Source organism: Thamnophis sirtalis, unplaced genomic scaffold, assembly GCF_051295495.1.
Source record: "Thamnophis sirtalis isolate CommonGarterSnake01/CBP01778 unplaced genomic scaffold, rThaSir2_p1.2 scaffold_13, whole genome shotgun sequence".
Taxonomy (NCBI): domain Eukaryota; kingdom Metazoa; phylum Chordata; class Lepidosauria; order Squamata; family Natricidae; genus Thamnophis; species Thamnophis sirtalis.
Window position 1 is genome coordinate 22,417,545 of NW_028261393.1, and position 15,208 is coordinate 22,432,752.

Sequence of the window (15,208 nt, forward strand, 5' to 3'; positions counted from 1 at the left end):
GATTTTTTTTTGGCAACTGTGCAGATGGTTTGTCCTATCCTTTTTCTGGAAAGTTTCTTTACTTTCCTAGCCTACAAGTTGGGATTTCCAGGTGAGTAAGCTTCCCATCCAAGCATTCAAACAGGTCTGAACTCCAGGTCTCCTAGATGCTGCTGAAAGCTGAGCAACCATCATAGAAATTGAATTGGGTGGTCCAATTGACTTTAAGGGAGCTGACATTCAGGTAAGACTTCCTACTTTGAGACCATAAGTCTTGATGTAAATGCAAATATTAAGGATTATTGTTGGGGGCAATATGTTGACTCTGTCAACTGCTTACAGAGGGCTGTAAAAGCACTGTGAAGCAGTATATAAGTCTAAGCGCTATTTCTATTGCCCAAGTTTCTTATATGTTATTATGTTTAACATGTTATGTTATATGCTAAAACATATGAAGAACGGTTGCAAGAACTGGGTATGTCTAATTTGATTAAAATAAGGACCAGGGGAGACATGATAGCAGTGTCCCAATATCTCAGGGGCTGCCACAAAGAAGAGGGAGTCAAGCTATGCTCCAAAGCACCCGAGGGCAGGAAAAGAAGCAATGAGTGGAAACTAATCAAGGAGAGAAGCAACTTAGAACTAAGGAGAAATTTCCTGACAGTTAGAACAATTAATCAGTGGAACAATTTGCCTCCAGAAGTTGTGAATGCTCCAACACTGGACGTTTTAAAGATGTTGGATAACATTTGTCTGAAGTGGTGTAGGGTTTCCTGCCTAAGCAGGGGGCTGGACTAGAAGACCTCCAAGGTCACTTCCAACTATTCTATTTTATTCTATTCTATTCTGTTCTGTTCTGTTCTGTTCTGTTCTGTTCTATGCTATGCTATGCTATGCTATGCCATGCCATGCCATGCCATGTCATGCCATGCCATGCCATGCTATTCCTATTCCTCTTCTATTATATTATATTCTAATTCTATGCTAAGCCATTCTATTCTATTCTATTCTATTCATTCTTTCCTTATTCCTATCCTACCGTGTTCTGCCCTCACGCCCCATGGGGAGAGGATGATTCTCAAGTTTCTTCATCATCCCCAAACTCCGGAAAATTTCCGCGCAGCCACATCCTGACTTCCCGGCGTTCCCTGACCGGTCCAGCGTGCCAGGCACCCGCTGTTTGGAACGAGGCGGAAAGGTCCCAGCCGGGTGGTTGACTTGGGAGCGCGCGGATTTGACCCTCAAACGCTCTTCTGCGAAGCGGGTCCCGCAGCTCCATTCGGCCAGCAAAGCGACTCGGGCGGGCTTCCAAAAAGCCAGCAGGGGGGCAAAAGGGACGGAGGGGGCGGGAAGAGGCGGAGGCCAGGAGAGGGTGGGAGGGCTCCAAGCCCCCACCATCCTCCCGTTGCCCACAGGAGGCGGGGAGCCAGAGACCGCGGGACGTCCGGCAAACCAGAGCCCACTGCAAGCCCGGAGCAGGTTTTGCGACAGGTCCCACCGAGGAAAGTCAGGATGGGAAGCTGGAAGGTCCTGGCGTATCTCTTGCTGCCCGCCTGGGCAGGGATGCAGCCGGGGGTGCTGGGCAAGGGGTCCCCGGAGCGCTCTCCGCATCGCCTGCAACACGGATCCTGCACCTACACCTTCCTGCTGCCCGAGCTGGGGGGCTGCGATGCCCCGGCGCCTGCCGCCGCCGCTCCCCCGTTCCAAGTGTCCAACTCGCTCCAGAGAGATGCGCCGCCCTTGGCCGAAGCCCAGTGGCCCGTCCAGCGGCTGCAACAGCTGGAGACCGTCATGGAGAACAACACCCAGTGGCTGCAGAAGGTGGGGAGGAGGGAAGGGCGAGGATGCTAAGGCCGAAGGATCGGGGCAAAAGGTGCAGGGATCAGCCCCTGGGGATTGAGGGGGGCGCTGGGGAGGGAGGGAGGGGTGTGTGTTTGTGTGTTTGTTTGTTGTATGCATTCACTGCACTCGGTTGGGCTGTGGGGTGTGGGTGGACACTTGAAAAGCATGGGGTCAACTCACAACAGTCCATGTCTGGTGCAATAGCCAAGAAATTTATTTTATTTTCATTTTATTTGTTTTGGTTTCTCAAGTATGTATGAGGGGGAAAAAACCAGTCTAAGCATAAATATATAAACATAGAAGCAGGTATACATATGTATATACATAAGAAACAAGTACAAATAGGTGTGATTAGTCATTCCACACATTTGGAACATTGAAGCTATGGTGGAATAATGAGTGATTTTCATAATATTAAAGGACAATACCTAGGAAGGGATAACAAATATAGGGGCGCAAAGAAAGGTTATTTATGTTTAAATGAATAAATGGTGAATTGTAAAAGAAATATGAAATAAGATAAATATTGTCAAAGTTGGAAGATAAAAATTTCATATACTATTTGTATTATTACTGTTAATATTGTCCAAAAAAGATTTGACCCAGTCAATGCAAGGTCCACAAATTATGTATGTTTATTACTGGGAAAAGAAAAAAGGGAAAAAAAAGAAAAAGAAATGAGTACAAATAAATGGGGACAGAGACGGAAGGCACGCTGGTGCGCTTATGCATACCCCTTTACAGACCTCTTAGGAATGGGGTGAGGTCCACGGTAGACAGCTTAAGGTTAAAGTTTTAGGGATTTGAGGATGTAACAACAGAGCCAGGTAGAACATTCCAGGCATTGACCACTCTGTTGCTGAAGTCTTTTTTTTTGCAATCGAGTTTAGAGCGGTTTACCTTGAGTTTGTATCAATCGTCTTCCCATGTATTATTGCAGTTGAAGCTGAAGTAGGACGTTGTAGCAGACAATTTTGTGTACTATGCTTAGAATTATAATGAGTGTCTTTCTCATTAGACTGAAGGCGGCACAGTTTTAGGTTGTCCAGGTCCAAAATTTCAAGCCTGGTGGCACAAGGGATTCTATTGCGAGCAGAGGAGTGGAGGATTCTTCTCGTGAAATACCCCCAGACCCGCTCAATTGTATTAATGTCCGATATACAGTGTGGATTCCAGGCAGACCAGCTGTATTCGAGGATTGGTCTGGCAAAGGTTTTGTATGGCCTAGTTAGCAGTGCAATGTTACTGGAGAAGAAGCTTCGCAAAATTAGATTAACAACTCTTAATGCGTTTTCGGCAATGCTGCTACAGTGAGTTCTGGGGCTTAGATCTTTTGAAATGAGTACACCTAGGTCCTTGACAGAGGGAGGGAAATGGAAATGGATTCATGACAATCAGGGTTTACCTGGTGTGTGTGAATGCAGGAAGGACTTTCACTGGTTGGGGTCTAAGATAAATATCTAAGGTAAGGTCTTTCTTTGGTGGAGGTCTCAGGACTGTGCTGTGCTGGTCTCTTTGCAAGTGTGGCCCAGGGAAGACAGACAGACAGACAGACAGACAGACAGACAGACACACACACACACACACACACACACAGTGACAGAGACAGAGACATGTCCTTCATCTGCACTGCACTGAAGCCTTGCAAGAAAAGCAACAGGCTGTGAAAAGCGACTACGCTGACTGGCACATTTGTTTTGCAGGTTTAACAGCAGCTTGCTTGTGGTTTAACGTATTCTGAGTCCGGTGCCATAACAGTTTGTAAGGATTTATGACTTAGGATGCTGTGCAGACCAATGGCAAATGAGTCAGTGTTTATTTTTCTATTTGATTGATTAGAATTTTATCTAAGAACTAAGAATGACTTGCCTCCAGAAGTTGTGGGTGCTCCAATACTGGAGATTTTTAAGAAGAGACTGGACAAATATTTGTCTCAAAGGGAATAGAGTCTCCTGCTTGAGCAGGGGGTTGGACCAGAAGACCTCCAAGGTCCCTTCCAACTCTTTTATTCTGTTATCCCAACTTTATAAGTTAATTAAGGCAGCAAACATACTAATGCTCTTTCCTCTCCCAACCCTCCCCCCACAAACAATCTTTTGAGGTGAGTTGGGCTTAAGAGAGAGTATCCAGCCAAAGTCACCCAACCAGCTGTAATGCCTAAGGTAGGATTAGAACTCAGTGTCCTGGTGATTGGCCTGTTATCCGGCCAGCTTTCTGCCTAAGGCAGGACCAGAACTCACAGTCTCTGGGTTTCTAGCCTGGTGCCTTAAAATACTACACCAGATTGATTGTCTCTAGGGACATGCTTAAATGGGTGGCTTCGTGCAGTGTACTAAACTAAAACCAAACAAATCCCATTTTGGTTTGACAGCAAATAGCACACTCCTTACCAGTACTGATGATGTTACCTAGTTTGGTAATGAAATGTCTGCAAGCTCAGAGAGCAGCAAGGACCCCTCATTTCTACCCTGAGCTCCAAATATTCTCCTTTCTTGGTGCAGTTTGTTTTATTGCAATGGGTGACTCAAACCAAACTTCTGATCCTTAAACCTTTATTGTGGTTCTTCTTGTTGTTGTTAATACTCTTGTGTCATTAAGTCTGATGGCTTTAATTTTAATCAGTTTGGGCTGAGCCACCACAAGGGACTCGCTTCCTCACCCTAAGGCACGGGTGGAATATATTTGTGTGAATAGACTTTGCTGTTGAGGAGCGGGGAGAATTCATTGGGAGGAATGGTGATCCAAAATGGGTGGGTGGGATTATCACAAAAGTGCTGGGATCTTCATTTCTCTCCCTGTTACATGGAAGGGAATTTTCTTGGCTTTTCAAAAAAAAATTCTCCTTCAGTTTTGATACTGAATAGCAGAAAACCCAGAAAACTATTAAATAGCAGAAAAGACAAACTATAAATTTTTGACAGAGGTTGCTCATGCACGTCATTAAATGGGCATGGTGATGGGAGTTCCTATTATATTAACTTCAATCCAGCAAACCATATTATGGCATCGAAAAGTTGTCGGTCTGGATAATTTTGGTGGCCAAGATTTTTTTGTCCCTTCAAAATTAGTGTGTGACAGAGGTGTAAGAGAGTTGTGCGTTACTTAGAATTGAGTTGGACAAAGAGTCTCCAGACCAGGGATGGGTTGCTCCTGGTTTTACTACCGGTTCGCAACCCGTGTGCAATGCGCATTGTGCATGCATGCGCTTTTGAGTGTAAATTGTTCTTCACGCATGCGCAGAACAATTTACAGTGAACTGCACAGCGCACTCATTAAAAACCAAAATGGCGGCGGGGCGGGAGCCGGGGAGGGAACCGATTTGGGGGCATGGCCAGCCTGAATTCCACTACTGGTTCGGCTGAATCGGGCCGAACTGGGAGCAACCCACCTCTGCTCCAGATCTAGTATGTGTGTCATTGCTGTACTTTGTTGGCATAACAATTTAGGCCCCTTAAGATTTTGGTCCTCAACTTATGATCGCAGATAGGTACAGGTTGTCATCTACTTACAACAGTTCATTTAGTGACTGAAGTTACAACGGCACTGAAAAAAGGACTTATGATCATTTTTCACACTTATGACCATTGCAGCATCTCTGTGATCATACGGTTTACATTCAGAGGCTTGACGACGGGTTCACATTTATGACGGTTTCAGTTTCCTGGGGTCATGCGATCCTCTTTTGCAACCTTCAGTCAAGCAAAGTCCATGGGGAAGCCAGATTCACTTAACAGCGGTGTTACTAATTTTAACAACTGCAGCAATTCGCTTAAAAAACTGGGGCAAGATAAGTCGTAAAGTGGAGCAAAACTCACTTAACAAATTTCTCATTTAGCAACATCAATTGTGGGCCCCATTGCAGTCAGAGGTCAAAGACTACCTGTACTGGAGAATTCATCATTAAGCAGTGTGGTCATTAAGCGAGGCATGCACGATTTTGCAACCTTTTTGCTGTAGTTGTTAAATGAATCACACAGTTCCCCCATTGACTTTGCTTGTCACAAGCCGGCTGTGAAGGTTGAAAATGGTCATCATAGGACCTCGGGATGCTGCAACTGTTGTAGATACAATGCTGGTTGACAAGCCACCAAATTTTCACCATTGGGAGATTGCGATGCTTAGGGCGGGGACTGACCGTACGTCACTTTTTCCCAGCAACGTCATATCTGCAAACAGATTCTAAATGAAACCAAAAGTACATATACAAACTAGGTGAAACCAGGCTTAACAGCAGTGACTGTGAAAGGGATCTTGGAGTCTTAGTGGACAACCAGCTAAATATGAGCCAGCAGTGTGCAGGGGCAGCCAAAAAAGCCAATGCAATCCTAGATTGCATTAACAGAGGGATACAATCAAGATCAAGGGAGGTACTAATACCACTCTATAAAGCCCTAGTAAGACCACACCTAGAGTACTGCATCCAGTTTTGGTCACCACACTATAAAAAGATGTTGAGATTCTAAAAAGAGTGCAGAGAAGAGCAACCAGGATGATTAGGGGACTGGGGGCTAAAACATACAATAAACGGTTGCAGGAACTGGGCATGGCTAGTCTAGTGAAGAGAAGGACCAGGGAAAACATGATAGCAGTCTTCCAGTATTTGAGGGGATGCCACAGAGAGGAGGGGGGTCAAATCATTTCCCAAAATACCTGAAGGCCAGAAAAGGAACAATGGATGGAAACGGAACAAGGAGAGATTCAACCTAGAAATGAGGAGGAATTTTCTGAGAGTGAGAACAATCAACCCATGGAACAGAAGTTGCCTTCAGAAGTTCTGGGAGCTTCATCACTGGAAGCTTTCAAGAAGAGACTGGACTGCCATTTGTCAGAAATGGTGTAGGGTCTCCTGCTTGAGCAGGGGGTTGGACCAGATGACCTATAAAGTCCTTTCCAACTCTGTTAATCTGAATGGTCATAAATCGAGGACTTTCTGTGCATTCCTTGGAAGTATAGCCAGAGAAGAAAGAAGCTGGAAACTGTAGTTCACTAATACCCCTATATCCCACCTCTTTTTCATACCAGCTTCTGAGCAGTATACATTGGGGACTTAGCAAAATCTATTTTCATGATGACAGTCCAGGGAGCTGCCAATTCTTGGAATCCAGCATCAGATGTTCCTGAAAATAATCTGAGCAGGAAGGAGATGCTGTGTGTGTGTGTGTGTGTGTGTGTGTGTGTGTGTGTGTGTGTGTGACACACACTATGACAGGCAGTCCTCGACTTACAACAATCCATTTACTGACTGTCCAAAGTTACAACGGTGCCGGAAAAAGTGTCTTATGACCTATTTTTAACACTTACAAACACTGCAATATCCCCTGATCCAAATTCAGACGCTTGGCAACTGACTCCTATTTATGACGGCTACCGTGCCCCAGGGTCATGTGATCCCCTTCTGGGGAAGCCAGATTCGCTTAACAACCACCCTACTAACTTAACAGCTGCAGTGTTTTGCTTAACCACCGTGGCAAGAAAGCTTGTAAAACGTTGCAAAGTTGACTTAACCCATGTTTCACTTAGCAACAGAAATTTTGGGCTTAATGGTGGTCATACATCGAGAACATTTCCTCGGGGAGTTGCCAATCTTGTCAGTGCTCACAGCCATGTCGGATCCCCAGGTGAGAACATGTGGCATGTTTCCCATCTGTAAAGTCCTGCCAATTCCACCCCACACCTGCCCCACCCCCGTTTCTCTGCCTTTAACCGCAGCGAGGTCTTCAGATTGCAGCCTGAAGAATCCCATGGCTATAAAGGCACCCGAGGAAATCACTCTCCATCTCCATTCATTGGCAGAAGTTAAAATGATTTGGGAAGCCACATAGGCTGGTAGGCCCAGTGATGCTCCTGCCTAAATATTTGAAAAATATCTGAATGAGCAGAATAGATTTCTTTATTGGTAAGGTGACCAGACATCCCGCTTTTGGCGGGACAGTCATGATTTTTTGTCCCGTGTCCCGCAGTGTGTTCAAAAAGTCCCAATTTTCCAAAAGAAAGAAAATCAATTTTAAAAAGGACGGCGTTAAAAAAAAAGTTTTTATTTCTCTGAAGTGTCGTTCCCGATGTGGCCTTTAGAGGGCAGTGGTTTCCCTCTTTCCTCTCAGCTCGCTCGCAGCGCCCGACACTTGGCTAATAAACTACTCTACTCTACTCTACTCTACTCTACTCTACTCTACTCTACTCTACTCTACTCTACTCTATTCATTTCTATTTCAATTCTAACAAGGAGTTTAGCTTCTCTCTCTTGAAAATGTAAGCTAGCATAAGGCATTATAATGCAAGCTAGCCTTAGCTTTCAAATAGTTCATTTAGTGACCAAAGTTACAATGACATTGAAAAAAGTGACTGATGACCATTTTTCACACTTAGTGACCATTTTCACACTTAGCGACCATTGCAGCATCCTCATGGTCACGTGATCAAAAATTTGATGTTTGGCAACAGATTCGTATTTATGATGGTTTCAGTGTCCTGGGGTCATGTAATTGCCTTTTGTGACCTTTTGACAAAGTCAAATGGGGAAACCAGATTCACTTATGTTACTAACTTATCAGCTGCAGTTATTCACTTAAGAACTGTGGCAAGAAAGGTGGTATAATGGGTCAATGGTGTCCCTCTTTACCAATTTGAAAATCTGGTCGCCTTATTTATTGGCCAAGTGTGATTGAACACACAAGGAATTTGTCTTTGGTGCAAACACTCTCAGTGTACATAAAGAAGAATTAAATAGAACACATTCATCAAGAATCATAAAATATAACATTTAGTGAAAGTCATAAGTTACTAATAAGCAATCAAATCGTACTAGGAAACAAATAAAACAATATCAATTGAAAGATACAAGCAACGTGGTTATAGTCATAAGTGGGACAAGATAGGTACTAGGAAGGAAGAGAAGAATAATAGTAATACAGTCTTAGTAAGTAATTTGACAGTTTTGTGGGAATTAGTTGTTTAGCAGAGTGATGGCATTCGGGGAAAAACTGTCCTTGTGTCTAGTTGCTCTGGTGTGCAGTGCTCTATAGCATTGTTTTGAGAGGTTGAAACAATTTATGTCCAGGGTGTAAATTGATAAATTGACATAAATTGATGGGCAATTTCCTGCTATGGATTCCCCGAACCTCTCTCCATCTTCCAACACGCCAGTTATTTAATTAGAATTTTTGGTTCTTAAAATAACAAGCTGGCCAGTTATCAGCACACAAGCACACATACTGGCAGGAAAGGCGAGAGCAGGAGGAGGAGGAAAAGCGAGTGATATTTTTAGGGCTGTTTTTGCATCTACTGTTTCGTCTTCCAGGCTACGGATTTTGAAAGTGTTCTAAGCATTTTAATAGCTGGCATAATCTTCCATTTTAAAATGTGTGTGCCGTGTTTAAAGCTGATGAAGACGTGCTTGTCTTAATTGCCAAGACTACATACTTTTTAAAAAATTAAGATTATCGTATATAAAATACAAAGAAAATTAGATAGTTGGGAAAAGGAAAAATGGAGAAAAGAAAAGAGATGGGGTGGGGAGGGAAAACAAAGCCTTAACTTCCAGTACTTTTCAATGCAACGAAGTACAAAATAGAATTACAGCCTCAATTTTTTAGTTTCACCAGTTTAATAAGTACCGTTCATTTCTATAACAAAAGCTAATTTAATCAGCAAAACCCAAATTCAAGATTTCTTTTATTTTCTTGAGCACAAAATCCAGGAATGGTTTCCAAGTAAAAACTACACTGTCTTTGCTTAAAGCAGTTAATTTTGCCATCTCTGCTAGTTCCATCACTTTTTCCATCCATTCTTCCATTGCAGGGATTGATGTAATGAGCTTAATCATGATTTATTAACTAAATTTGATGGCTGGATTCGCATTGCATGCTAAGCCCTGAATAGTGTCTTGCAAATATGGGTTTGTAGAGTAAGACCAGAACAAATTAGGATGTAATGTGGTCCAGGAACTCTGCCAAAGAGTTAAAAGGTTGAGTTGATTTGTCGAATATCATAATGGTCCAGTTTTGACAATTTAATAAAGTGTAAGCTGTGTTTACAAAGTACGATGATTGGATTCATACAAAACACGAACCTGTAATACGATTTATTTAAGTTGAACTTTAAAAGTTGGATGAATTTGACCTTCGTGATTCAAAAAACTTGGCTTACAGTTTTGTATGTTTTGTGAACCAAATTGTAGCTTATTGAATAAGCCATCGTTAGAGAAAACAAAATTTAAAAGAGGTGTGAGCCCAGCCAGCCATTCTATCTTAATTCACATATCGTACAGAGCCATCATTTGCTGACTAAGACACCACTGGCTGAAATCCACAGATCAGATTAAGCCATATAATCTAAATTGCAAAGTACCATGGATGGTTTTTGATAGCCTACTACCACCTGGCTGGAGTGTTCTGGGAATTGAAGTCCACTTCTCTTAAATTTGTCAAGGTTGAGAAACACTGGACTACCAAGCTAAGGGGTGTGTGTGTGTGTGTGTGTGTGTGTGTGTGTGTGTGTAGATAGATAGATGATAGATAGATAGATAGATAGATAGATAGATAGATAGATAGATGATAGATAGATGATAGATGATAGATGATAGATAGATGATAGATAGATGGATGGATGGATAGATAGATAGATAGATAGATAGATAGATAGATAGATAGATAGATAGATAGATAGATAGATAGATAGATAGATAGAGTGACAGAAAGAAAAAAAGTCATTTGGGTGATGTCACATTTTTAAAAATCCCTAAGAAAAGTTCAGAATGTATTATTAATAGTATGGCTAATAGAATGTGCAGGGAAATGTATAGTTAACATTATGAAGGAACCTAGCAAAAAAGGAGGAAGTTTCTGACGTAAGTTATTGGATCATGTAAATAATGTCTAAATTTAAATATTTTTATTACATCACTGGCCAGCTAATAGGAGCAGCAGGAGGCAGACCAGAGCTGAGAGATTTCTGTTCTTGGTGTTGCCATCTACGGGTTGTAGGGGTTTTTTCAGCCTAATTGGGGTAGCCAACTAGAGCCAGTAACTACGGTAGTATCTGATGACAGATACTAACCTTCAGGTGTTCAAAAAGACCCACCCCAAAAAGAAAATAGAAATGGAGCCAGGAGATCTTATTTCAGTAGAGCCGTGATGGCAAATCTGTAGCACATGTGCCTGAAGTGGCACACAGAGCCATGTTGCCTGGTATGTGCGGCACAGTAGTGAAATTCAAATGTTTTTACTACCTGTTCTGTGGGCGTGGTTGGTGGGCGTGGCAGGGAAAGGATATTGCAAAATCTCCATTCCCATCCCACTCTGGGACCAGAGGTAGTATTTGCCGCTTCTCTGAACTACTCAAAATCTCCGCTACCGGTTCTCCAGAACCTGTCAGAACCTGCTGGATTTTACCTCTGGTGCGGCGTCACCCAGTCATCTTCCAGGTTTCTGGTGCACATGCGCGTGCGAAGATCAGTTGTCCTTCGTGCATGCAGCAGTGCCAGAAACTGGAAGTACTGGTTTTCTAGCGTGAGTATGCCAGCTGGCCAGCTGATTATCATGCGCTCATGTGCGCCAGTAACCAGAAGACTGGGTGGTGCACATGCTCATGGCAGAAACCAGAAGTTCATTTTCCAGTGCATGCATGCCCACTGGGCAGCTCCTTTTCCAGGTTGCAGCCCAGATGAACATGCGAAGCGCAAGCATGCACTCATTCCCGTTTAGGCACCCAGTGCTGAAAATGTTTGCCATCACTGGCCTACAGAATTCCCTTCAAGGTCTCTTTGCTGGTTTTCCTTGCTTCGTTTTCGATCCATATAATCCACTCTGCTGACTGGGGGGGGGGTCTAGGAAAGATTTTCACAGGTCTGGTTTATCTCTTCCAAAGACCCCCACATGTTCCCACTGCAATGGGGTTACACAAATATGCTCGGATTAACTGGAGTAATTTATTCCTTACAATTCAAGCATGGAGCCAGACAAGACCAATCTGTTTCTCTCTGGCTGAAATGTGCTGATTTCAGGAGTTTGTAGAAGCAGCTGTTTCTTCAGCTTGCTGGCAGATTTCAAAGGCTTGGATTTCCAGGTATGAAATTGCATTGAGAAATAAATCACACCCGAGAGCAGAAGTTTTAGTAAATTGCTAAATTGCTTTAAGGTGGCCATTAACCAGCATTAGAGAACTGATATTCAAATATTCAAAATATCCAAAACAAAATTGACCATAGCCAATAGCACTTAGACTTATATACCGCTTTCTAGTGCTTTACAGCCCTCTCTAAGCGGTTTAGAGTCAGCCTATTGCCCGCAACAATCTGGGTCCTCATTTCACTGACCTCGGAAGGGTATAAGCCTGAGTCAACTTTGAACCCGTCGGGATCGAACTCCTAACAGTGGGCAGAGTTAACTTGCAACAATGCATGTAGTGGCCCTTTACTTCAATGTCAGGATAGTTATGAATAGTACAAAACTTTTTTTGACAGAAGTAACTAGCTATTTTTATTGAATTAGTTATGTCCTGCCTTTCTTAGTTTTACAAATAACTCAAAGCAGTGAACATATCCAACACACCTTCTTCCTCTTATTTTCTCACAGTTGTAACTCTGTGAGGTGGGTTGGACTCAACGAGAGCAACTGCCTAAAGCCAGTGGTGGGATTCAGCCAGTTTGCACCTATTCGGGGAGAACCGGTTGTTAACTTTCTAAGCAGTTCAGAGAACCGGTTGTTGGAAGAAATCTCCTTTTGTTTTTCCCCACTTTACAGGACTAATCCTGTAAGGAAGGCAGGAAGGAAATATTCTGGTGTTGTTTCTAGCCTAATCTTTTTTGCCCTGCTTACAGAAACTGCCTCCCCAATTAACCTTTATTACATTACAATAGCTAAGGCGAAGCACCCATCAATGTGAGTGACATTGAGTTGGGCACACCCACCCAGTCACATGACCACTGAGCCACACCTACCCAGCTGGTCATTAGGGCAGAGAACCAGTTTTAAATTATTTGAATCCCACCACTGCTAAAGTCATCTAGAGCTGGTTTTCATGGCTAAGGCAGAACTACAGTTCACAACCTCCTGCTTTCTAGCCTTAACTACTAGCCAAAATGTCTCTTCATTTGATTAAGAGAAGCAACTAAGGCCAACTAACACACATCTTTTCGAGAGTCTTCCATTTTGCAGCAGCTCATCCCATGATCTGGCTCAATCCACTAGAGATGTTAGTTAGAGGATTCTAGGAGTTGAAGTCCACCCATCTTAAAGTTGCCAAGAAGTAGAAACTCTAGAGAAGTGCTGGGTCTTTAAGGCTATGTGAAAGGGTGGGAAGATCAGGGCCAGAGGTGGGTTCTTACCAGTTCAGACTGGTTCAACCGAACTAGTAGTGGTTTGGCGGCCTGGGTCTCTGGAACCAGCAGTGACCCAGGCCTGCCACACCCCCGAACAGGTTCTCCTACGAGGCTGCCATCTTGATTTTGACTGCACACATTTAATTTTTTTTCTTTTTTCAACGTTTTGTGCATGCGCACACCTATTTTTGTGCAATTGCGCACAGAACCAGCAGTAATGCCGGGAGCAACCCACCCCTGATCAGGTCTATCCAAATGTTGATAATAATGATGTTGCATAAGGTAGGATCTACAACAGATATTCCACAGATCCTATAGGTGACAATGCTTTCTGAAGAGAGACAAAGAATGCCCAATCTAGGACTGGGGACAGGCAATCTTGCAAGAACAGGTAGTTCTCAACTCACATCCACAACTCACAACCACAACCATGACTAGGGGGGATGTTGTGATGGTCACAAGTGCGAGGACCAATTGTAAGTCTCGTTTTTCAGTGCTGTTGTAACTTTGAATGGTTGCTAAATGAATGACATAAATCAAAGACTGCTTGAAAATGTGTCTTGGCCAAGTTCCCTAAAAAGAGAAGAAAAAAGAAGTGCCAAATAGAAAAGATAAGGTTCAGCAAACCTTCCTGGCAAATGTATAGTTCTTAAGCTCCCCTTTACTTAAACTTTGCAATCAGAAGATGTTGGTGATGCAAGAATCAAGCCAAAATAAATTTACTGTGTAATGTACATATCTAGGAAGATACGTGGAGATGCTTTGGAGGTTAGTTAGCCCTACTTAGAATACAAAATACAAATAGAGCATATGAATATAGAGTAATAGAGTTGGGAGGGACCTTGGAGGTCTTCTAGTCCAACCCCCTGCTTCAAGCAGGAGACTGTATAGCGTTTTAAAAAATGACTATCTAATCTGTTCCTAAAACTTCCAGGGATGAAGCATCCATAACTTCTTTTTTTTAAAGTTTTTATTAAGTAAACATTAAAAATGTTGGACATACTGCGACGGTTCTGACATAATCATTTCCATGGAGTTTTGGATCTTACAACAATAACAGTCTGTATCCATTACATAGCTATGAGTGGTCAGTCAAATTACCTACACTTTAATCCCTTATATCAGTGGTTTCCAACCTTGGCAACTTTAAGACCTGTGGACTTCAACTCCCAGAGTTCCTCAGCCAGCAAAGCTGGGAGTTGAAATCCACAAGTCTTAAAGTTGCCAAGGTTGGAGACCACTGCCTTACATGATATAGCTACTTTCAGTACATATACATATCCAATTTCGACCTTTCGTACAATATTAATGCCATATTTTCCAATTCTTCACTTATCCGTGTTTCTCTGTCCCAACCTTTTTTGCTCATTTCTAACCATTGGTGCCATTTGTCCCAGATTTCGTGGTATTCCGTCTCACCCTTGTCTTTGAGCTCTAGAGTCAGCCTGTCCATTTCTGCACCCATCAGTATCTTCTCTATTATTTCCTGCATCCACAACTTCTGAAGGCAAGTCGTTCCACTGATGAATTGTTCTCACTGGTGGTAAATGTCTCCTTAATTCTAGGTTGGATCTCTGTCTGGCAAGATTCCATCCGTTACCTTTCTCCTGCCCTCAGGTGCTTTGGAGAATAGGGTGACCCTTCTCTTCTCTGTGGCAAACTCTCAAATTTAATCCCCATTGCTTATATTCTTTCTTTCAGCTGGAGAGTTACATCCAGGACAATGTGAGGATGGAGATGTCGGAGACCCATTTCAGTTCTGTCCAAGACCACACGGCAGCCATGTTGGAAATTGGGACCAACCTCCTTAACCAAACTGCTGAGCAGACACGGAAGCTCACGGATGTAGAGATACAGGTAAGCCGATCCTGGATTTTTATCCCAGGTGGTTATTATAATTTTCTTTTAGAGCAAGGCTATTTCTTGCCAACTTACAGGGATTGGTTTGCCTATTTCGGCCATTGTGGCTCCACCATTGTTTACTGAATATATCAAAGCTGAGATGACAGCCGGAAGGGAAGATGATCTTCAAACCACAGTGGCTGCTTTCGCAGAAGCTGTGCCAAAACA

The 15,208-nt window shown here is 43.0% G+C and overlaps 1 protein-coding gene across 1 annotated transcript in view; it reads left to right on the top strand.

Annotated features, from left to right (window-relative positions):
- Window positions 1-1,339: 1,339 nt before the first annotated feature.
- The window catches only part of LOC148043103 (angiopoietin-2-like), a 33,894-nt gene continuing 20,025 nt past the window's right edge, over window positions 1,340-15,208 (top strand). Inside the window, exons 1-2 of the mRNA XM_087727420.1 lie at window positions 1,340-1,800; window positions 14,840-14,995. Of these exons, the coding sequence (XP_087583546.1) occupies window positions 1,492-1,800; window positions 14,840-14,995 (465 nt within the window). The 5' untranslated portion in view covers window positions 1,340-1,491. The remainder of the gene's footprint in view (window positions 1,801-14,839; window positions 14,996-15,208) is intronic.